The 24,770-nt window shown below is 43.0% G+C and overlaps 1 protein-coding gene across 2 annotated transcripts in view; it reads right to left on the bottom strand.

Moving 5' to 3' along the window:
- Positions 1-343: 343 nt before the first annotated feature.
- The window catches only part of LOC132402167 (uncharacterized protein C1orf21-like), a 199,529-nt gene continuing 175,102 nt past the window's right edge, over positions 344-24,770 (bottom strand). For both annotated transcript variants that reach the window (XM_059984845.1, XM_059984846.1), the window contains exons 6-7: positions 19,994-20,054; positions 344-1,112 (exon numbers count right to left, since the gene is read on the bottom strand). In XM_059984845.1, the coding sequence (XP_059840828.1) occupies positions 1,074-1,112; positions 19,994-20,054 (100 nt within the window). In that variant the 3' untranslated portion in view covers positions 344-1,073. The remainder of the gene's footprint in view (positions 1,113-19,993; positions 20,055-24,770) is intronic.

The following is a 24,770-nucleotide window of genomic DNA, read 5'->3' as shown; positions in this document are numbered from 1 at the left end:
GGCCCCCCCCCCCCAAGCCTCTCCTTCCCTTTTCCCCCCATGGTTCACTCTCCTGTCCTGTCAGATTCCTTCTTTTCCAGCCCTTCACCTTTCCCATCCACCAGGTTTCACCCATCATCTTTTAGCAAGTCCTTCTTCCCCTCCACCCCACATTTTTATTCTGATGCCTTTCCCTTTCCTTTTCACTCTTGAAGAAGGGTTTCAGCTCAAAACGTTGGATGCTTATTCATTTCCATAGATACTGCTGAGTTCCTCCTGCATTTTGTGAGTGCTATACATAATCATACTTATCGACATCAGTTCCTCCACCCCATGATAAAAAAGCAATAACAAATCACAGAAAGAAACTACAATGTCTTTATTAATAGAAAAAATCAAAATATCTCTGGCAACACCATTATCTGCTAAAAGCAACCATATTATCCAGCACCGAGACAGAAAGCATTTTATATATATATATATTTTTTTGGATAGAACAGGTGCTTATCAGTTCCAGAGAGAAAAGAAGTTTTATATTCAATTGTGTGTGCCGACTGGTTGGCTTATTAGGTTGCGTTCCCATAAAAGGTACAGGTTTTTCACTGTTTGTTGCACAATTCAATGACTGGTTGCAGACGCAATTGAAGGAATCAACAGGACATCCATCCGTAGACCCGTTGACCAAATTCACAAGATTTGACAAAGGCCTTTCACAGATTTCGAAAGTTCATCAGAGAAAACTTGTGTTTCCAGATGTGACTGGATCCATGCAGGACCAAGCAGATTTCTGAAGTTTTGTTTATATCACCTGTTTTCTTCCTTGGTGTTTGAGGCAACACTCAAAGTTGCCATTCTTGTGGGCACGAGAAGAATGAATGCAGAAAGGAAATGATTAGCAGCAAAGAGCATTGATAGTCCTCAAGGATGTTTGCATCACCGTTTGCAAGGAAACATTAGTCCCATAACGTAGCACACCATGGCAAACAGGCTTCCACCTCCAATGCAGTTTTATTCGCAGTGGTAACTTGAACATACTGATCTGGCTTTAGTCTATATACACAGTGGTAGTCGTATAATATGTGAAAGTATTGGCACTATGTAACATCCTCTTCTTCTGAACAGTAGTCACGTCCCTAAAAAAAAATAAATGGCATAAATTTTTAAATCCAATAATGCATGTTCTCTCATTAAGTCACTTAATACAAATGGAATTAGTGGCAATTCACTAATGTCATGCTATCCAACATAAAATGATTTTGTTATTATTCAGACTTACTTTTCCCCAATTCATACTGCATGCTGCAAATTATAAAACTAAATGAAACAACTTTGATTTAATTAGGCATTCGTTATTGGTCTGGATTTGAAAAAAAGCTTTTATCTCCTTACAATTTACCATCACCAGTCCTTGAAAGTATGAGTACTTAAGGTCCAAGTATGACCTGTGGAAAGCCATCTCTGGTGCAAAGTGGCAATTCCAGACCAAACTTGAAACGCAGAAAGATGCTCGACAGTTGTGGCAGGGCTTGGCTGTCATCACTTCCTACACAGCAAAACCAAGAGATCTTTAACCTCTCACTTTAGCAGTCAGAGGTATCCAGCCGCTTCAAGCATACTTCAATCACCCTGGTGCCCAAGAATATGGTAACTTGTGTAAAGGGGTTTCTTCTTTTTTCTTTGTTACTGTTGGGAAAGGGTTTCTTCATTTTGTTAACTAGCAGGAATGCTAATTTACTGATAACGAGAATGGTATTCCTTTGTAAACCAAATGGGGATTAATGTTCTTTCTTCTGAGTCTGTAAGCTTTTGTTGACGGGCTTTTGGGCAGATCGGCACGAGGGGGTCGAGAGAGAGGACGCAATGCTGTAAGCTGGGCGAGGATCGGACCCCAAAGGGGGGTCCGAGGCCGGGAGGTACTCCGAGGAGGGGGGATGAAGCTAGATGTGCTTGGTTGACCACTCGGAGGGTCCTGAGCTGCGAGTCGAGGAGTTCGGAGGGTCCTGAGCTGTGAGTCTAGGAGTTCGGAGGGGATCGAATGGTGGCCAGAAGACTTCAGAAATTGAGCTCCAACGGTTGTGCATAAAGTGGTTTGGACTTTGATAAGTTTGGCGCCTTTTCTTTATTTTTTTTTCTCTTCATATATACTGTATCGTTATTAATCACTTAGTTATAGTAACCTTTATAAATTGTACTCATTTAATCGCTTATGGTGTCCTGTCTGTTTTTGGGCGAGGCGGGGACATCACACAGCATCCACATCAGCTGATTACCCAGTTTGGCGGGGCCGAAGGCTGCTCCCCCTAGACGAAACGAGCTGAGCGAGCCTGAGGCGACCCAGGGGGTTACACTTGTCTCAATGATTATTGTCCAGAAGATGCAAGTGCTCTTAGAGGTTGGCCATTAAGCATTTCAATCTCTGCCTGTGGAGTGACCCAGATCTGCTCCAATTTGCCTACTGTCACAACAGGTCAAGAGCATTGGCTTTCCACTCAGCTCTGGAACATCTGGACAGTGAAGATGCCCACATCCAAATACTCTTCATGGACTACAGCTCAGTAATTAACACTATCATACCCTCTAAACTATTCAATAACATCCTTAGTCTTGATATCTCAAAGTGTAACTGGATCCTGGACGTCCTCACTTGCAGACCCCAGTCATTAGAGATTGACAAAAACATCTTGTCCACAATTGCCATCAGAACAGGTGTACCACGAGGCTGTATGTTTAGTTCCCTGCTCTACATCACTATTGCTGGCCGAATCAAAATACTGACAAATTGGCATATAGGACAGAGATTGAAAATTTGGTTGGGTAGTGCCACAACAACCTCTCTCTTAATATCAGCAAAACCAATGAGTTGATTATTGACCTAAGAAATTTGGGGAAGAAATTGGGGGTCCATCAACCAGTGTTCATTCAGAGATCAGAGCTGGAGAGGGTCAGTAACTTTAAATTCTTGGACATTATTGTATCAGATAATCTGACCTGGGACCAACTCGTAAATGTCATTTCATAGAAAGCACGGCAGCGCCTCTACTTTCTTAGAAGGTTGTGTAGATTCAGCATGTTATCTAAAACTTTGACAAACTTCATAAGTGCACAGTGGAGACTATCCTGATTGGTTGTATCATGGCCTGGTGCGGAAACATCAGTGCCTCAAGAACGGAAAAGCCTACAAAAGTGGAGGGTACAGCTGACTTCATCATGTGAAATGCCACCCCCCCCCCCACCACCACAGAGCACATCTACAAATTGTGCTGCCACAGAAAGCAGCATCCATTACCAAGGACCCCCCCCAATCCATGCAATTCTCTCTTCTTGTTGCTACCATTAAGTCCCATACCACCACATTCAGGAACAGTTATTACTGAACTGATCATTGAACACAACCTATGGATTCACTTTCACACACTCTGGAACTCATTTTCTCAATAACATTTATTTATTATTAGTTCCTTTTGGTATCTGCACAGTTTATGTTTTGCACATGTTGCTTGTCAGTCTTTGTGTTATTTTTCATTGAGTCTATTGTACTTCTCTGACACACTATGAATGCTTGCAAGAATATGAATCTCAGGGTAGTATTTGGTGACATCTATGTTATTTTGATAATAAATTAATTTGAACATTTGAACATTGACTTCCACGACTTGCTTGTAGCTTGTCTTCTCACTAACTGCATCATGTGCTAAGTTATTCTGTGATTCCAAATGAAATATAAACTTCCTTCCAACTGCATCCTTGTGATAACACACTGGATCTCAGAGGGTGGTGAAATAATTTTAAAAATTCAGCATTTATCAGTCATTCCAAACCTCTTTTGAGAAAGTAATGGTGAGCTTTGTCCATCAAGTCTCACGTGTAATGTCAGGTAGGAAGTTCCACAGAACAAACTAAGCAACGATGTAGAAAAGGCAAGATATTTTCAGGGAGAGGAATTTACAAGTTTGGTGGCAGCTTCAAGTACCTGTAAAGTGGTATAGATGCAGCTTTGGGAGGAACTACAGCATGTTGCAGACAAAACACACTGCGGCCACGTTAGGAATAGAGATTGTTAACAAGTGGGTATGAATCAAACAGACAGTATTACTCCCGGATGATGGCAACTGGAGTGCCAATGAAGATCTGCTTATCCAATCAAGTGGAGATCATGCTATTCCTTTACATTTCATTCCTGAATTGAAGCTGATGGAAAGGGAGTTAAAAGGTTTATCATTTTCAACAAGATATCCAGCCACTAACTTATTCTTGGGACCGATGTGGCTAGTCCATTTAAGCTTCAGATCAGCAGTAAGCCCCAGGATATTCATGAGGGAATATAAGCTCTACTTACACTACATCCTGACATTAATAAAGTACATCCCATTCTCCCAGCTGTCAACCACATTGCTTAAACCTCCCACACAGAAAGACACAATTTCTTCCTTTGTGACATGCTTTGGCGTCTTCCTTTTAGTTGAACACATGGGAAAAAAGCAAGTGGTTACTTGATGCTTGCTGTTACCAATTTACCAGAGGTTGTAAGTTTCACTGCACAAATTCATTGCACCATCCAACACACACAAAATGCTGGAGGAACTCGGCAGGCCAGGCAGCATCTATGGAAAAGAGTACAGTCAACGTTTCGGGCTGAGATCCTTCAGCAGCTTCAAGCATCTGCAAAGTGGTAAAGATGCAACTCTGGAAGAATCTACAGATGATGAGACATATGTGGGTAGTCAGAGGCTTTTTCCCAGGGCTGAAATGGCTAACATAAGAGGACACAGTTTTAAGGGGCTTGAAAGTAGGTACAGAGGAGATGTCAGGGATAAGTTTTTTTTAAAAAATGCAGAGAGTGGTGAGTGTGTGGACTGGGCTGCCTGTGACGATGGTGGAGGCGGTACAATTGGGTCTTTTAAGAGACTCCTGGATTGGTACATGGAGCTTAGAAAAATAAAGGGCTATGGGTAAGCCGAGGTAATTTCAGAAGTATATACATGCTTGGCACAGCATTGTGGGCCGAAAGGCCTGTATTGTGCTATAGGTTTTCTATGTTTCTATATAATTATAGTAATCAACACACTTAGAACCTATTAAGTCATTATAAATGTAATTACTTGTGGACATAGTTCAACACAACAAACCCCAAAAATTTCAAGAACACTTTAAATGAGGTGGCAACTACAAAAGAGAACCATTTCACAGGAACTATTGAAGGTTCTGTTATTTAAGCTATTTCAATGTCTATTATTCCTACAGTCCATGCTGCCATGTTTAAGGAAATAAAATTGTTGTGAAGGATGAAGGGCAAATGCAGACTGAAGTGAGCTGCCTGTTTGAGAGGAAAACTTTGGCCGTAAACTATCAGCATGTTTTGGACAAACATGGAAACTTGAGATGAGCTTGGAGTTTTAAGTATGGTGAACCCATTATCAGAGAGAAGTGATGAGCTGGGGAGAATGCAGACTTGGAAGAGTAAAGTGCAGGAAAACTGCACAAATGGGTTAGTTTCAACATTGCAATTACTTTTAAGTATTTAAAGCAGTTTTAATTACTTTTTCAAGAAAATATTTGAATATTTTGCATAAACCTATTTAATAGCTGGAGAATTAGGAAAACAGTCAAATGTCTTAATCAGCGTTTGAAAATCTCATACTCAATCCTTTATCCTGTCCTGCTGCAGATGCTCTGTTGCCTAATTAAGTTTTGCTTCCTGACTCCAAGAGAAATGCCTTTTACAGAATTTATAGGATGTTTTGTTATACAATTTCCACTGCCTCCATATTAGGACTTTTGACCAATCTTTTAACAGCTCTTCCTTGAACTTCAACACAAATCAAGACCCAGTGTCAGCCACCAGCTAATGTGGTCTTTCATCAGAGTGCCACTTGAGCGCAAAAATACTAAGCTTATTATCAACATAGTAACTCAGGCCATGCAAATACACATATCGAGAATCAGGAATTGTAATATCATTAATGTATACAGAACAGCAGTGCTAGTTTTAACATAGTAATTTGATTTTTAAAAAGCTTCTAAAACCCAGTGGACGATGTCCTTCACATTGATAGGAAGGATCAGTACCTTCTCTATTTCTTACGATAGGAAGCAAGGAGGATGCTCTTGTACTGTATGTACTTAACACAATATTAAGTGGGGTTCAATAACAGATGGTTGTTAATCCAATCCATTACCTTTGTTTCAACTACAAAGGACTTAGTGGAGTAGAACACAGGGACAGGCCCTTCAGCCCAGTGTTGTGCTGAATTAATCAAATGCCCAACTAATCCCTCTACCTACAGAATGTTCATATTCTTTCATTTCTTGCTGATTCATGTGCCTATCTAAGAGATTCTTGAGTGCCCCTATCGTATTAGCCTCCACCATTGTCCTAGGCAATGCAGTTTAGGCACCCACCACTCTGTGTAAAAAATCTTGCCCTGCACATTTCCTTTCATCTTACCCCCATCTCACCTTAAGTGCATGTCATCTGGTATTAGATATGACAAACCTTGTAAAAAGATACTAGCTATCGATTCTACCTATGCCTCTTATAATCTTATAAACCTCTACCAGATCTCCCCTCCACCCCTGCAGAGAAAACCACCCAAATTTGTCCAACTTCTCATTATAGCATGTGCCATCGAATCCAGGCAGCATCCTGGTAGACCTCTTCTGCAGTCTCTCCAAAGCCCCAACATCCTTCCTATAACTGGCAATATGATAATGAATGTGATATTCCAAATGCAGCCTAACTAGTGTTTTATAAAACTGTTAACATAATTTCAACTCTTGATCTCAATTCCTCAATAAAGGCAACCATGCCATATCTCTTCCTTAACCACCTGAACAACTTGTGTAACCACTTCCATGGAGCTATAAACTTCTACCCTCAGATTCCTCTGCTTATCAATACTGTTAAGGATCTTGCCATTAACAATTAACATTAAAAGATCCCCCTGGATCTTTACATTTGATCTTGCGAAGTGCAACACTTTAAATTCGGCAGTTTGAAACACCATCTGCCATTTCTCTGCCCATATATGCAATGCTCTATATCCCATTGTATCTTTTGCCTCATCTTGTATGTTGTTCACAACACCACCAACCTTTGTATCGACTGCAGCTCACTAACCAACCCACCTACGTTTTCTAGGTCATTTCACAAACAGCAGAGGTTCCAGTATGTTTTGTGTGGAACACCAAGGACCCTATGCCTCTTAATCTTCTGGATGAGTCTCCCACAAAGGACCTTATCAAACACCTTACTAAAACCCACAGACAACATTACCTGAGCATCACATTTAAATTGACTTGCCTCCTTACCAAAAAAGCAAGGAAATAGGGAGTGATATAGAACGATTGACAAAAATTGGCTTGTGTGTCTGTTACAGATTCTGTCAGCTAACTTACCAATTTCTATTATTACAGATTTTGGAAATGGGAAGAGAATTTTCCAATACCTGCAACTGGTTTGTTCCTTTTATTGTACATACTATTGAAATTAGAGGTCAAGGACTGTTTCGTATAAAATGGCTTAGCAATTGGAAAAAAAAGCGAAGTGTAAGGCGGATTAACTTTCCAACAATTTCACTAACTGAAATTTCTAAAATAAAATATTGCAGGTGATACAGATCTGGTAACAACTTCAGAAATTTCAGGCCTCCAGTAATGATAGTTCCTTTCCTCCCCCTATCCCAATTACTTTATCAGAAAATAAAGAATGAAACATGAAGTTAATGATTGGTTTAACATTTCATGACCCTACCTATAAAATTAAACTGACTATTTTCCAATGCATGTTTGTTACAGTTTGGACATCACTTGTATAAAAGAAAAAATATTGCAAGATATTGTTAATTAATACTATAAGCTGCTTCTACAGCTCAATGCAAAATATTAATTCTACTCAGTGTTTTCCCCTATTTTGCATGAACTTTAGGTAGACAGTTTAAGCCTAGATACTCTTTTACTCCAGTCATGTATACAGGTTTCCCCCGCTATCTGAAGGTAGAGCGTTCCTATGAAACTGTTTGTAAGCCGAAATGTTGTAAAATGAAGAAGCAATTACCATTAATTTATATGGGAAAAATTTTTGAGCGTTCCCAGACCCAAAAAATAACCTACCAAATCATGCCAAATAACACATAAAACCTAAAATAACAGTAACATATAGTAAAAGCAGGAGTGATATGATAAATATACAGCCTATATAAAGCAGAAATATTGTATGTATGGTGTAGTTTCACTTATCAAAATCGGGAAGACAGCGAGCCAAAGTTGATTTGGAGAAAAAAAAATCGGCACGTACACGCATACGTACGCACATACACGCATGTGCAAACAACTGCCCGCACAAGGTTTCATGGTCATTGTAGTCTTTCTCAGGGTAAACACACATATAAAGCGGGCATCTTTTTCTCGTAAAAGCAAAAATCCTCATTGGTTAGTGAAAACAGCTACTAATGTAGGTCTTTCGTAACAGCGAGTTGTCGTAAAGCGAACATTCAAAAAACAGGGGACACCTGTACTCAAAAAAAAATCGCAATAAGGACACAGCAGCAGACGGTAAATGCATCTTTCACCACAAAATGAAGAGGTGGCAACTGAACCCATCAGTTCCAATTCCATCTCGTAGGGAAATAATCTCATTAGTCCCATTGCTCCTCTTCACACTGCCCTGCAATTTAGTCCCTCACACATGTCCATCAACTTCCCTTTGATAGTTACTTCCATCAACCTACACAAAGGGGTAATTTACATTAGTTAACCTAAGAAAGCATTTACAGGACACTGACAAACACTGGAGCACCCAGGAATAGACATGAGCAATTACAGAGGGAATGACAAACTTCACTGCGACAGCATCTGAGATGAAGATCAAACGTGGGTCGCTACGACTTTGAGGCAGCTGTCTAAATGCATGCACTCTCAATCAATAACAGTAGGGTACAATGAACATACAGAAGGTCAATAATTTCAACTAAATCCTGTACGAAGAAAGTGAGTAGGATGTTGATGGGAGAAAGCAGAAACTGGAAAGATATAAAGAAATCAAGGAACAAATGCCGAAATTGCTTTGTAGAAAGGCAGTCAAAGGAAAGATGAAATCACTAAAACAGATCAAATGAAAACAAGGGAAAAACTTTTATGAATGAACATTTCCTTGAAATATTTAGAATGTTGACCAAGTTAATAGTGCCCAAGCAAAGGAATTTAAAACCTCTGAGATAGCAGTATAAATGAGGGTTAAAGGACAACATGTAGCGCCTCATTTCCTAGCGTATCCGAACCGACTCACAATTAGATAGCCTACGGGGGTTTGCGAGCACAGAGCTTTGGAGCCTCTTCGCCATGGGGGGCCGGTTGACAGAGGCTTAAAAGTGAGGCTGAAGTTTTCGAATAAAGTTTTTCCTTCGACTGCAGTTACCGACTCCGTGTCGTAATTTTAGCGCTGCTTGTAGCACACCGCTACAATTGGTGACCCCGACGGTCCAAACGATTTTTGGACCAGAAATGACCGACGCCGCCTCTGTTCATGCGGTTTCGTTGAAACTGCCGGGTTTCTGGACACAGCGCCCGGACCTATGGTTCCAGCAAGCCGAAGCCCAATTCCACGTTCGCCGGATCACCTCAGAAGACACCCGCTACTACTACGTGGTGGGCTCCCTCGACCAGGACACAGCTGCCCAGGTCGCGGAGTTCGTACAGTCGCCCCCGGCAGACGGCAAGTACACGGAATTCAAAGCCCTGCTCCTCAGGACTTTCGGACTCTCACGGCGCGAGCGGGCTGCCCGTTTACTGCACCTGGATGGCTTGGGCGACAGACCTCCATCGGCTTTAATGAATGAGATGTTGTCTCTGGCCGAGGGACACACAGGCCTCATGTTTGAGCAGGCATTCCTGGAGCAGCTGCCCGAGGACATACGCCTGCTGCTGTCCGACGCGGATTTCAGTGACCCCCGGAAGGTGGCAGCCCGGGCGGACTTGCTGTGGAACGCCAAAAAGGTGAGCGGGGCGTCCATCGCACAGATCTCCCAGCCACGCTCCCGGCAGCAAACCAGTCCAGGCCCGGCCGCAGAGCCCACTAACCCCCGGCCCAATGACCACTGGTGCTTCTACCACCAGCGGTGGGGCGCAGAAGCCCGCCGTTGCCGCCCGCCCTGCAAGTTCCCGGGAAACGCCAGGGCCAGCCGCCGCTGATGGCTACGGCGGCTGGCCATCGGGATAGCCTCCTGTATGTGTGGGATAGAAGGTCGGGACGCCGGTTTTTGGTCGATACTGGGGCTGAGATCAGCGTTTTACCTCCGACGAGTTACGACACCCGCAGCAGGGCACCGGGTCCCCCCCTGAGGGCCGTGAATGGCAGCACAGTAAGGACCTATGGCACCCGTCAGGTGCAGCTACTGTTCGGCCCCAGCCAGTTCACGTGGGACTTCACACTGGCCGCCGTAGCCCAACCGCTTCTGGGTGCGGATTTTTTGCGAGCTCACAGCCTGCTGGTTGACCTGCCCAGGAAGAGACTGGTACACGCCGAGACCTTTCAGACGTTCTCCCTGGGCGCGGCCCAGTTGCCAGCCCCTCACCTCGGCTCCATCACGCTGTCCGACAACGACTTCACCAGGGTCCTGGCGGAGTTCCCATCGGTTCTGGCACCGCAGTTCACAGTAGCCATGCCCAGGCACGGCGTACAGCACCACATCCCGACACAGGGACCACCCCTCCATGCCCGTGCTCGGCGGCTTCCCCCGGACAAGCTCCGTCTGGCGAAGGAGGAGTTCCAGAGAATGGAGGAATTGGGGATCATCCGGCGGTCCGACAGCCCCTGGGCTTCCCCCCTGCACATGGTGCCCAAAGCGACGGGGGGCTGGAGACCGTGCGGCGACTACCGCAGGCTGAACGAGGCTACCGCACCGGACCGCTACCCTGTGCCGCACATTCAGGACTTTGCGGCAAACCTGCACGGCGCCTGGATCTTCTCCAAGGTCGACCTTGTCCGAGGGTACCATCAGATCCCGATGCATCCTGACGACGTCCCCAAAACGGCTCTCATCACCCCGTTTGGCCTCTTCGAGTTCCTCCGCATGCCGTTCGGCCTGAAGAATGCCGCACAGACGTTCCAGCGGTTAATGGACGCGGTGGGACGGGACCTGGACTTCGCGTTCATCTATTTGGATGACATCCTCATAGCCAGCGGCAGTCGTCAGGAGCATCTGTCCCACCTCCGTCAACTCTGCGCCCGACTGAGTGAGTACGGTCTTACAATCAACCCTGCCAAATGCCAGTTCGGACTTGATACCATTGACTTCCTGGGCCACAGGATTACTAAAGACGGGGCAACCCCTCTGCCCGCTAAGGTAGATGCGGTCCGCCACTTCCCCCGACCCACCACGATCAAAGGCCTTCAGGAATTCGTAGGTATGGTCAATTTCTACCGCCGCTTCCTCCCTTCAGCTGCCCGGATCATGCGCCCCCTGTTCGCCTTGATGTCGGGTCCGAGCAAGGACATTACCTGGGACGAGGAGTCCGCCGCCGCTTTCGTTCAAACGAAGGAAGCTTTGGCTGACGCCGCAATGCTAGTACATCCCAGAATGGACACCCCTACCGCCCTCACAGTGGACGCATCAAACACGGCAGTCGGTGGGGTGCTGGAGCAGCTCATCGCAGGTCGCTGGCAACCCCTGGCGTTTTTCAGCAAACACCTGCGGCCACCCGAGCTCAAGTACAGTGCTTTTGACCGGGAACTGTTGGCGCTCTACCTGGCAATCCGGCATTTCAGGTACTTCCTAGAAGGTCGGCCCTTCACCGCGTTCACGGACCACAAACCGCTTACCTTTGCGTTTACGAAAGCATCCGACCCCTGGTCGTCCTGCCAGCAACGCCACCTGTCCTACATCTCTGAATACACAACGGATGTCCGGCACGTCTCGGGTAAGGACAATGTCGTGGCGGATGCGCTCTCTCGCCCTACCGTTCATGCCCTTTCCCAAGGGGTAGACTTTGAGGCACTGGCAGAGGCACAGCAGGTAGATGAGGAGATTCCGAGTTACAGGACTGCAGTCTCTGGTTTGCAGCTCCAGGACCTCCCCGTGGGCCCAGGTGAGAGGACCCTACTCTGTGACGTCGCCACCGGCCAGCCCCGTCCGGTCGTCCCCGCAGCCTGGCGGCGACATGTTTTCGACTCCATTCATAACTTGGCGCATCCCTCCATCCGGACAACTGTCCGGCTGGTTTCCAGCAGGTTCGTTTGGCACGGTCTCCGCAAACAGGTCAGTGAATGGGCCAGAACGTGCATGCACTGCCAGACGGCCAAGGTTCAGCGGCACACCAAAGCCCCACCGCAGCAGTTCCATCCCGCCCACCGGCGTTTCGACCACATTCATGTGGATATCGTGGGCCCCCTGCCAGTGTCGCGCGGAGCGCGTTATCTCCTGACTATCGTGGACCGGTTCACAAGATGGCCAGAGGCGGTCCCGCTCACCGACACCACCTCCGAATCTTGCGCCCGAGCCCTGCTCGCCACCTGGATATCCCGCTTTGGTGTACCAGCCCACATTACCTCCGACAGAGGCGCCCAGTTCACCTCCAGCCTGTGGTCAGCTATGGCCAGCCTTTTGGGGACTCAGCTGCACCACACCACTGCCTACCACCCACAGTCGAACGGGCTAGTGGAGCGTTTCCACCGTCACCTGAAGTCGGCCCTCATGGCCCGCCTGCGAGGAGCCAACTGGGCGGACGAGCTTCCCTGGGTCCTTCTCGGCATCCGCACAGCGCCCAAGGACGACCTGCACGCCTCGTCGGCCGAGTTGGTATACGGCGCGCCCCTGGCCGTCCCCGGGGAGTTCCTACCAGCCCCGAGGGGGCAAGAGGAAGAACCCGCTGCAGTCCTGGGCAGACTTCGCGAGAAGCTCGGTAACCTGGCCCCCATACCCACTTCACAGCATGGGCGGCACCCGACCTGCGTACCCAAAGACCTACGGAACTGTAAGTTTGTGTTTGTACGAAGGGGCGGGCATCGGCCACCGCTGCAGCGGCCATACGAGGGGCCGTTTACGGTGCTCCGGAACAATGGGTCCACGTTCGTGCTGGACGTTGGGGGGAAGGAGGAGGTTTTCACGGTGGACCGCCTCAAGCCGGCCCATGTGGACCTGGCGCAACCGGCCGAGTTTCCGGCGCCTCGGCGCAGAGGCCGACCTCCCAAGCAGGTTCTGGCCCAGGCTGTGGACATTGGGGGGTGTATCGCCGGTTCTGGGGGGGGGTTATGTAGCGCCTCATTTCCTAGCGTATCCGAACCGACTCACAATTAGATAGCCTACGGGGGTTTGCGAGCACAGAGCTTTGGAGCCTCTTCGCCATGGGGGGCCGGTTGACAGAGGCTTAAAAGTGAGGCTGAAGTTTTCGAATAAAGTTTTTCCTTCGACTGCAGTTACCGACTCCGTGTCGTAATTTTAGCTACAAACATATTCACTAACTGGTCTTCCTCAAGCGCTGTGAAAAAAATCAGAATTCTGACATTTATAAACCACTGATGATCACTGAGGTGCATCACTGCAGAATGGAGCCTATCAATGGAATGAGAAACCAGGCAAACCTGGTCCCACAATCTGGTTTAAAAAAAAGAGCATTTCTCCCTTGCAGGACTTGGTTGAAATTATTTTCACCTTATCTGTAATATTTGCTCTTTGGATCAGCATTCTGTTGTAGAGTACCGCACAAAAAGCCACCAGGAAGGAGGAACAGGAGCCTCAGGACACAATCACCAGGTTCAGGAACAGTTATTACCCCCGACCATCAGGCTTTTAAACCAAAGGGGTTAACTCCACTTGCCCCATCATTGAGTTCTTTCCACAAACCATGAACTCACTTTCAAGGATTCTTCATTTCATATTCTTGATTTTTACTGCTTATTTATCTATTTATTTATTTTATAAATTTTCTTTTTGTATTTCAAAGGTACATTTACTGTCAGACAAATGTATACAGTATACATTCTAAAGTACTTTTTCTTCGCAGTCATCCACGAAAACAGAGGAGTGCCTCCAAAGAATGAACGACAGTTAAATGTTAGAACCCCAAAGTACCCCCCAGCTCCCCTCCCTCTTGCACGAAAGTGGCAGCAAGCAACAATCCCCCTCCCACCTCTGGCAAAATAAGCATGGGAGCCCACCACCAAGCATTCAAGCGTGAGCAAGGCAGCAGCCTTGCAGTACTCCAAAGAATACTACTAGTTCACCAGGTATTCGACATAGCCCAGTCTCTTGCTCTCCCTCTCTCCTCCCTAATACGGCAGAAAGGGGTGTCTCCGTTTCACAGTAAGAGGGGAGACATAGCTGGTTCACAATGTTAGCACAGTTTGTTGTCTTTTGCACACTGGTTGAACGCCTAAGTTAGTGTGGTCTTTCATTGATTCTATTATGGTTATTATTCCATTACTGAGTATGCCTACAATAAAATGAATGTCAGTGTTGGACGTGGTGACATATTTGTACTCCGATAATAAATTTTGTTTGAACTTTAGAAAGGGGGCCTTTTGACCCACCACGTCCATGCTGACCTTTTACTTTGCCATCAACTTTAATCCCCTTTGCTTGCTTAGGACTGTCATGCATATCTGTCGTGCCCTGCTGGAATTCCTAGCCATGTGCCTGTGTTTCGAGTGTGACTGACAATAGTTACTGAGCAAACATAATAGCTAGAAAAACAAAGCCAATATGAGAAGCAATTCAAGACAAGGTTAGAAGTGGTTCTGGTTTTTAATTCTGTTTCAATGAATGGTATTTCTTGCAACAGATAAACTAGATACTGGGAAACAAACTGCAGATTATTAATCACTTCACAGAATACGCCACATCATAAGATTTTGAATTGAATATTAATAGAGCTATATAAGGAATGACTCGTCAATTGTAATTGTCATTCTGTCCTAGGGCAGTAATTATCTGGAACAAATTTGATAATCTGCACAATGTTAAGGTAGCAAATATTATACTGAAGCAGATTGTGTATGGTTAATCTCCATACTGTTTTCCAAATTATCTGTGGTGGTCTTCAACATGCTATACCAATACATCTTAAAAGGTATCTATCAACATTTCATTGAAACTAATTTAGCTGATAAACAAGGATTCTAAGCAAACTCTCATAATGGGGAGTCTTTTCAGATGAATTCTTGACCTCACAGTTTACCTTGACAGAGCTCTTGTACTGTACTGTATGCCTGTACTACTCTTTCACTGCAACTGTAACACTTTATTTTGCACTCTCTTAGCGCTCAGTGTACTGATGCTTTGAAATGATCTGTATGGATGGCATGCAAAGCAAAGATTTCCACTGTATCTCAGTGCAGGTGACAATAATATATAGCCATATAACAATTACAGCACAGAAACAGGCCATCTCGGCCCTTCTAGTCTGTGCCAAATGCTTACTCTCACCTAGTCCCACCTACCTGCACTCAGCCCATAACCCTCCATTCCTTTCCTGTCCATATACCTATCCAATTTTTTTCTGAAATGACAAAATCGAACCTGCCTCTACCACTTCTACTGGAAGCTCGTTCCACACAGCTACCACTCTCTGAGTAAAGAAGTTCCCCCTGTTGTTACCCCTAAACTTTTGCCTCTTAGCTCTCAACTCATGTCCTCTTGTTTAAATCTCTCCTACTCTCAATGGAAAAAGCCTATCCATGTCAACTCTATCTATCCCCCTCATAATTTTAAATACCTCTATCAAGTCCCCCCCAACCTTCTACGCTCCAAAGAATAAAGGCCTAACTTGTTCAAAATTTCTCTGAACGTTAGGTGCTGAAACCCAGGTAACATTCTAGTACATCTCCTCTGTACTCTCTCTATTTTGTTGACATCTTTCCTATAATTCAGTGACCAGAACTGTACACAATAGTCCAAATCTGACCTCACCAATGCCTTGCACAATTTTAACATTACATCCCAACTCCTATACTCAATGTTCTGATTTATAAGGGCCAGCATACCAAAAGCTTTCTTCATCACCCTATCCACATGAGATTCCACCTTCAGGGAACTATGCACCTGTGGTGAACTATGTGCCTGTCGGGACACGCCCCTGCTGACTGCTCCTGTGGCTCCTCCCACAGGCCCTGTATAAAGGAGGTCTGAGGCCTGACGCTCGGCCTCAGTCTCCAGGACATTGTATGATAGACACTCATTCCTGGTTCCTTCTTCCAGTCAATAAAAGCCGATATCTCGCCTTACGTCTCAGTGTGAGTTATTGATGGTGCATCAGCACCATTATTCCTAGATCACTCTGTTCTACTGCATTCCTCAATCCCCTACCATTACCATGTATGTCCTATTTGGATTATTCCTACCAAAATGTAGCACCTCACACTTATCAGCATTAAACTCCATCTGCCATCTTTCAGCCCACTCTTCTAACTGGCCTAAATCTCTCTGCAAGCTTTGAAAATCAACTTCATTAACCACAACGCCATCTATCTTAGTATCATCTGCAATAAACCAATTAAAAAAAAAAGACCATGAGTGCAAAGTCAATGGTTTGTACAAGTAGTAATTTTTGGTTGGATGAGAGGTGGAAGCGAATAGAATGCAGAGCAGAGGTTCTGCTGGGTAACATGCCAGTCAATGAAAGGAGTTGGTGGACATAATACAACCAACTTAGGTTCAGAGGCTCAATCAGATGGAATTTGTGGTTAATAAGCAAGAGTCACAATGGAATTAGTAGACACTGGAGATTATAAAATGAGCTGACAAAATGTTTAATTGGATAGAACTAATTCCAGAGAAATAGGATTCTGGGAGACTTTAGGATCCTTATAGAAGGATCGCCATGGTTACGGGTAACAATCCTGTGAAGTAATGGAAATGGTTGATATTCTGACCTAAGTGCAGTAACGCTCACTCAATTCCTAAATGACTCCACTCAGACAACACTGGATTTGATAATGTCACCAAAGACACTCAAATTTCTAGATGTACTGTGGAAAGCGTTCTAACAGGTTGTATGACCATCTGATATAGTGGTGGGGGGGGGGGGGGCACTGCGCAAGTTCAAAATAAGCTACTGAAAGTTGCAAACTCAGTTACCTCCATCATAGGATTGGCTTCCCAGCATCCAGGACATCTTCAAGGAGTGATGCTTCAAAAAGACAGCATCCACCATTAAGGACTCCCATCACCCTGGACATGCTCTCTTCTCATTGTTACAATTCGGGAGGTGATACAGGAGCTTGAAGGAACACACTCAATGATTCTGGAACAGCTTCTTCCTCTCTGCCATCAGATTTCTGAATGGACATTGAACCCATAAACACTAAACACTACCTCGCTACTTCTTTCCCTTTTTTTTTGCACTAATTTAATTCTTTAATATACACTTCTTACTATAAGTTAGTTTTTATTACATATGCAATGTACTGCTGCCACATATCAACAAATTTCATGACATTAGCCAATGATATTAAACCTAATATTGATCACTGACATTTGGACATCTCAGTCCAGTGGTAGAAACCCACTTCTAGCTTTCTCCTTCCTACTCTGCAGAATATGAACTCTGTCACCAATGCACATTTCTCTATGCACAAAGCTTTTATTGCTTTTCAATGGCATGCTCTTGGTAGTGGACTATTAATGGGGGGGGGGGGGGGCGGTAAGAGAAGTGAAATGTTAAGAAAGGCTTCACTGTTACATGATACCAACTACAAATGGATAAATACCTGAGAAGATCCATTACCTGAGACCTACACATAATACATTTCTAATCTTAACCTCTATCAATTACAAGTAAAAGTAGAAGTAGCCTCAGAGATCAGGCAAATGTTTAATTCAACACCAAACAGGATAAATCATTTCTTTGATCAAGAACGTAATCCAGCTTTATGGTCTGAATGAGTAGGATTTAACACAGGCTAGGGTACAACTGCCACGGTAAAACTGCCCCTTCAATGTAAATTACATTTGGATGCTAAATAACAAAAGGATGCACAACCAAGTAGTGTTTATCATGGGATGGAAATGTAAAAGAAAACCATCCATTTGAAATTATTTGGGTTATGAGTAAGAAATGTGGTAAACATTGGAAGCTGGCTAGCCATATCCACTTGAACAACAGCTGTGTACAGAGATAACATGCAGTACAAACTAAAGCAGAATGCTGCCGGTGTTGAAAACAAGATAGAAATGGCCTGGCAACTTCCATATAATTTTTTACTAATTCACTATGGGCAAGTATGGCATGATTTCTCTGGATGGCACGCAAAGCAAAAGGCTTTTCACTGTAACTCAGTACATGTGATTCCATTGAACCAATACCAGATAATTTGACAAACCGGATATGAGCCCTTTGCCAAAACTGGGATATAAGAAATACAATGAAGGACAGAGGGATGGATAGTTTGGAATGTGGAAAAACTCTGATTAAATAAAACATAGTTATTTTGTTTCATGGTAGCTCTGCATTTAACCATCTCTTTTCCCCTGCCTCAACGCCACTCCACAAATCTTGCACACAATAAACAAACACAAACACAATCTATTGACATAGATTGCTCAGCATATTCAATGCATTTTTTCTGTGGCCAAATGGAATACAGTGGATTCCAGTTTAGGCCTTTGTTTAATTGGGCAGCCCTTAAAGAACAAAAGCAAATCAAGAAAATAGCTGTCTTCCCTTCAATATTTGGGACACTATGCCACTTAACTGGGACAGGAGACTGTTGCTGAACTAGCATTAGTCGTGTTCATGTCATGTGGCCCTTAAGACACTGCACCATGCTTAGGGGGAACAGTTTTAAAAATATTGGTAGTTGCCTATGTTAGTATTCAAAAAGAAGTGATTTTTGTCACTAATAATTGGTGAGACATAAACAGTAGGACAATTCAGAACCGTCTTGTTTATTGCAGTTTCAAACATTCAGGCTTGGAGGTGCCAGAACGGCCAGAAGTGAAGATAAAGCAATTTCACTACTTCAACAAGTAAGGAACTACAAAAAAATTTGAAATTATCACCAATCATCTTGAATATTACAATGAAAATAAAGATTTGGAGGTGGCAATCACTGAAAGCATTCGTTGAAGATAGTTCATTATCTGCACTAGGTGCCCGCACTGATTTTGCACATTTACAGTCAATCAAAAGAACACAGTACATGGGATGATTTCCTCTGTTGATAACTATTAGGAACTAATACAGTTTTGTAGTACATAGCAGTTTTGGTAGTGTACTAATTTGTTCTGTATTTAAATTAAATACATAATTTGGTACTCAGTTTGTCTTTGTTGTACCTTTATATCTATTTCCTTGAAACTTTGGCTCGTGGGCATCCACTTAATTGGGCCAAAATGTACTGGCCCCAATGTATCTCAATTAACTGGAATTGACTGTATTTAACAAAACAAGCTACAATAATTTAACATCAAAGTCCACAAGGAATACAGTCATTGCAGACTTCATCAAAAGGATCTTAAGAGCTTTATTTTTGCACAGCTAAATCATATGTTTTGCATGTGTAGTGTCTTAAATTCACCATCTGTCTACTGGGAGTGTTCAACAGAACGCATAGTAAACAGTCTTAAATCTGTTATTGGGTTTATTTCAACAACGTTTCATGAGTTAATTTTTGATTACACAAAGCTATGAAAAGCACATAACAACTTTAATTCCATTTCCTTAATTCATAAAACTCAATTTATTCTCTTTTGAAGCTTCTTCTCAGCTGGTGTTTTAATGAAGATGAGATTTACTGGCAGACAGAGCAACATGTATTTTGGACTTTGATAAATTACCCACTGGTTGCAGGTATGCATGCAAGATATAAAATCTCTAACCATATAACAATGAAAGCCAACTTGGAAAACATAGTAAATAGATTAAAACCACATACTCAATTTAGGTGCATCATTTTACTCTGTGGGGGAAGAAGTTTCGCTGTACCTAGTTAAATAATAGCCAATCTTGATATGAAAATGGAGAAATGGGGAACAGGAAGTCTATACTAGAATTAGCCAGGAAGAGCATTAAATATCAAACTTACCCTTTCAATCTTCTCATCCAGCATCTTGAAGAACTCTTGCTGACTGTCTGAAGTGTGAATACTAAAAGGAATATTTAAAAACAGAATTATAATATATTCTGTACAGTGCAAGGAACTCCAGCATTTAACACTCATACTTTTTCCCAGGAATGAGTCTACACTATGATGATTATATACTCATAGTATTGTACAAAACATACAATTATGTTATTAAACTAGTTCAGGGTTGGTGGCCTCTTCCAGGTAACAATTATTCATAAGCAGTCCACATTTTGTTACATGAATCCACATATTACTCTATTAAAACATGCAAAAGAAAAACCAGTTCTCATTAATGAATACTTCATTCTCAGCACTTATTCTTTTGTCCGATATTGTCATCTCAACCAGCATCCCACAACAAACAGGATTTCATGCATTTCAAAATTGCAAGATTAGAAGGCAGAAGTAGATTTTTTTTCAAAAAAGTATTATTTGAATGAACAAAGCAGGGTCACACATGTACTAAGAGATCCCAAAGTGAAAAAAACTGCATTTTAAATAAAACTTTGTTATGAAAGGAATTAGAAACAGTCACCATTAATGTAATCAAAATACAGCATTGATCCAAAATGGACAAAAATCTGAGAAAATTTCGATGTACCATGCACCTACCATGTAGGTGGAAAGTAGTAACTAACAACAATATAGATTGCTAATCTTCTGAAACAAGTTGTGGTATCTGTATAACACAGTAAACCATACTCCATGACAAAAGACTTTAATTAACAATGTTCAATCTCCTCTCTCCCCCACAGATCTACTACACTTTACTCAGTATCATTTGTACTTGCTGAGTATCATATTTACATAGAGCTTGATCTCAACTTTCTTTGGTAACTGTGGAGTTTCCTCACTTGCTTTATTTAGTAATTCAATAGGGCCACTAACTTATGTACAAAACATTTACAATAAATATGAAGCCTTGCACCAGAACATGATTAGATCAAGTGGCTGCTGCATGAAATTGATCAAAAACATCTAATTACTCATTAGACACTGATCTTCAATGTCTTACTTTTGTTTAAGCATGAAAAACCGTTTGATTTAAAGTAACAGAACTACAGATTATGTAGATTCAATACAGATCAAATACAGAATAATCTTTTTATCATTTCAAGAGTATTAGATCAATTCTAGCAATTCTGACACTGCTCAATTAACATTCATGAGACTAGCAGCTGACAGAGCCTTGCTAAACAAAATAGATAATATTCCCTTTCCTTGCAAATGAAAGGGCTGTTTTCAGTGCCATTAATATGAAGGTACAACCTTTGGTGTTAGCCTTGAAGTTTTTCTTTGTGTAAAAAGAAGCAACAGAAGTCTGGGAAATGAAAAAAAAGTGAAAACCCTGCAATCAGTGTCTGACATCTGAGGAATCAACAGGCAAATTATTCTTATCAAGTTGTGATGGAGTGTCCCGCCCAAAACTTCAATCCATTACTTCCATATGCTTGCCTGTCTGAACTAAATGTCAACCACTTGTCTTTGATTACTGATAAGTATTTTTTCCTTGCTTTAGAAACATATTAATTAACTCAATAGCTACCGTTTGTCTGTGCATAGTTCCAGGTGGCAGATGGTTTTCCCTCGGGTGAACAAACACATAATTCAGAAACCATGTACTAGGATAAGAATTTACATATTTTATGAACAACAAAGGTCTTTAAATTTGACGAAGATCTTTGTACTGATACTCGGGTACTGCAATTCAACATTTACAAGTTCTGAATGAAGATCTCCAGTCTAATTAAGAGGAGGTAGGATTAGTCCTCTTCATTCTGCAGTTACTGTTTTCCACCATAAATAAATGGTTTACAACTCGAAAAAACAAAAGCATACTGAATTCCAACTCGACAGCTATTTGGTATCAACAAACAACTGCCCAATATCTTACTAAATGTCAAATTCTGACCAAAGGACCACAGTAGATATTAATCTCTGAACTCCTGCACCTCCAAGCTGTTCTTCCTATACTGGGTCTAGCTAGCATGAGGTCCATCATGGCCACAAGCCTCCCCACCATTGAGGACTTCACAAAAGGCTCATCATGAAGGACTTTTACTGTCCTGGATATAGCCTCTTCTCATTATGACCATCTGGGAAGAGGCAAGAGCCTGAAAACCCCACATTCAACCTTTAGGAACAGCGTCCTCCTCAGTGCCATCAGCTTTCTAATGGCGCATGCACACTGCCTTGCTATTCTTCTTTTGCTGTATGCATGCTGACACAGAGTAACTGTTTAAGTTTTACTCTGCTCTACTGCTAAAAAAACCCAGAAACTTCATAGCACGCCAGTGATAATAAACCTGATTCTGATTCCTGAAAGAGTACATGTTTGTCTGCAAGAACATAGCTGTAATGTACTCAGATGGGCCAAGGGAAGAATGGGACCGAGGTCATTTTTATAGTAATCAACCTCAATGCCTTGATCTCCCAATCTACTTCACATTTCAAATTCAATGTCCCACCAGCACCTATAACCTTAACCTCCACCTTGCTTAAACTTACCCAACTACATCTTCACAATAACTATTGGCGATAAATGCACTGACATACTCATCAAGATACTCTGGCACCACCTCTGAAATCCCCACCCTCAACCACCGATAAAGACAAGGGAAAAAGGTGAAAGGAAGAACTATCACCCAAGGATTCACTTCAAGTAGCACATCAACCTGGCCTGACCTGGAAATATCTCGCTGGCCCTTAATGGTTACTGGGCCTACATCCATGAAGTTCAGACCCAGTAGCCCTGTGGAAATAGGGATGTAGTAGCTCAAAGTGGTGACGCCCCTCCTCCTTCTCAAGGGTGGCCCATCTTGAGAATTAAATGATGGCCCAGCCTAAACACTTGATTCCCAAAGAATGAATGAGAAACAATTGGAAAAGTTGTTCCAGGTGGGATTGTCCAACCTAAATGGCTTGGAATCCTTATGAAAGATTTTACTCTGGCATCGCCTACAGATTTTTTCCTGATGCGCTGATTTCAATATTTTGGCATTCTTATTTTTGCATTTTCTAAGTACATGCTGTTGTCCTCCCCACCTCCATGTCCACTTGAAAGTCACACCTCACACAGTCTCAAAACCAGTACATTATCAAACACTACTGAGCCTGAAAGCTGCCAGTTATTAATCTAGATAAAGCACATTGGTAGTGCAATGTTAAACTGGAATACTTCAGCAAGGAGTATACCTGTTTCATAAATCAACTAGGGAACAAAATAACTGAGTCAAATACAAGCCCATGACCTTGGAACCATAAATTTCAGTAATAGGTCACAATGTCCACTAACCAAAATGCTATCAACATCTTGTAAAAAAAAATATTCACGTATAATTTGAATCTATTTTAGGGCAGTGGAGAGCAGAACGGGGGGGGGGGAAGGGGAGGGAAAGAGTGTAGTGCATGTTCATAATCAAAACTACTACTACCATTGCTGTCAAATTAAGGATAAGGTCTAAAAAGGGTTAAAAATCCAGACTCACTTAACAGATGACATGGAATTACTAAATCTTTTATTTTGGAATGAAACCTTGCCTGCCTGAACACCCCAAGGAAGATTCAGATTTACCCATAAGTGACAAAATCCTATCACAGCCAAATTTGTGACATAGGAAATGGGAGCAAACAGGAAAAGTATTTTGAAGGAATTGCAACGAGCAGTGATCCAACCAGAGCAAGCAGAAGGACCTCTTCACTGCTCTTCCATTGCTGGACTGACCAGGAGGGAATGTCATCAGGGGCTGAGTCACTGAGTCATAGAACTATCAGAGATGGAAGAACAGCAGATCTGGTTTTGTCTTGTGGAAGGGGAATTGGAAGGGAGGATCAAAGTTTCAGAACTAGATACAACCAATCAGGGTGCAAGAAGTATGACCAAAGGGAGCTGAAAGATGGTTGAGGCGCTGCAATGATGTGCTTTCCTGCTCTTCATGAAAGAAAGGGTTGCCTTTATACTACACCATTAATAACCTTGGGGTGACCCAGAATTTCCACCAGCTGATGATGTATTTTCAGAAGGGTTACATGCTGTTATAATGCAAGGGGATGTTTATCTGTCTCTGCAAATATCCGCATTGATTGACAGTCTCCAAACAGACATTTTGGCAACTGTCAAAGCTGGTGGCTTCAAGCCTTTCCAATACCTGGTTGTTTCCTGCTCTTAAACAGCCACACAGACCTGTCTGTCCTGATGTCACTGGGTTTGCGCATGACCACTTTCTTTTAATTCATTATTGTGGAGGACTTTGCTTCTGCTTTTCCCATAAACCACTTCCCCTCCACCCACCAGTGTTGGGGGAAGTTTCTGTCTGGCCGAGAGCCAGACTAATCTGATGCAGCAAAAACTGAAAACAACCAAACTGGCAATGCCAAATTCTTTGTTTGACCAGAGCAAGAAATCTGAAGAGGCAACAGGGAAGAGAATGTTATTAGTAGCTGATGTTGAATAGAAATACAAACCCCATTTCCAGAAAAGTTGGGATATTTTCCAAAATGCAATAAAAACAAAAATCTGTGATATGTTAATTCACATGAACCCTTACTTAACTGACGAAAGTGCAAAGAAAAGATTTTCAATAGTTTTACTGACCAACTTAATTGTATTTTGTAAATATATACAAATTTAGAATTTGATGGCTGCAACACACTCAACAAAAGTTGGGACAGAGTTAAAATAAGATTGAAAAGTGCACAGAATATTCAAGTAACACCGGTTTGAAAGACTCCACAT

Source organism: Hypanus sabinus, chromosome 11 (genome assembly GCF_030144855.1).
Source record: "Hypanus sabinus isolate sHypSab1 chromosome 11, sHypSab1.hap1, whole genome shotgun sequence".
Classification (NCBI taxonomy): Eukaryota; Metazoa; Chordata; class Chondrichthyes; order Myliobatiformes; family Dasyatidae; genus Hypanus; species Hypanus sabinus.
This window is presented reverse-complemented; position numbering and strand designations above follow the sequence as displayed.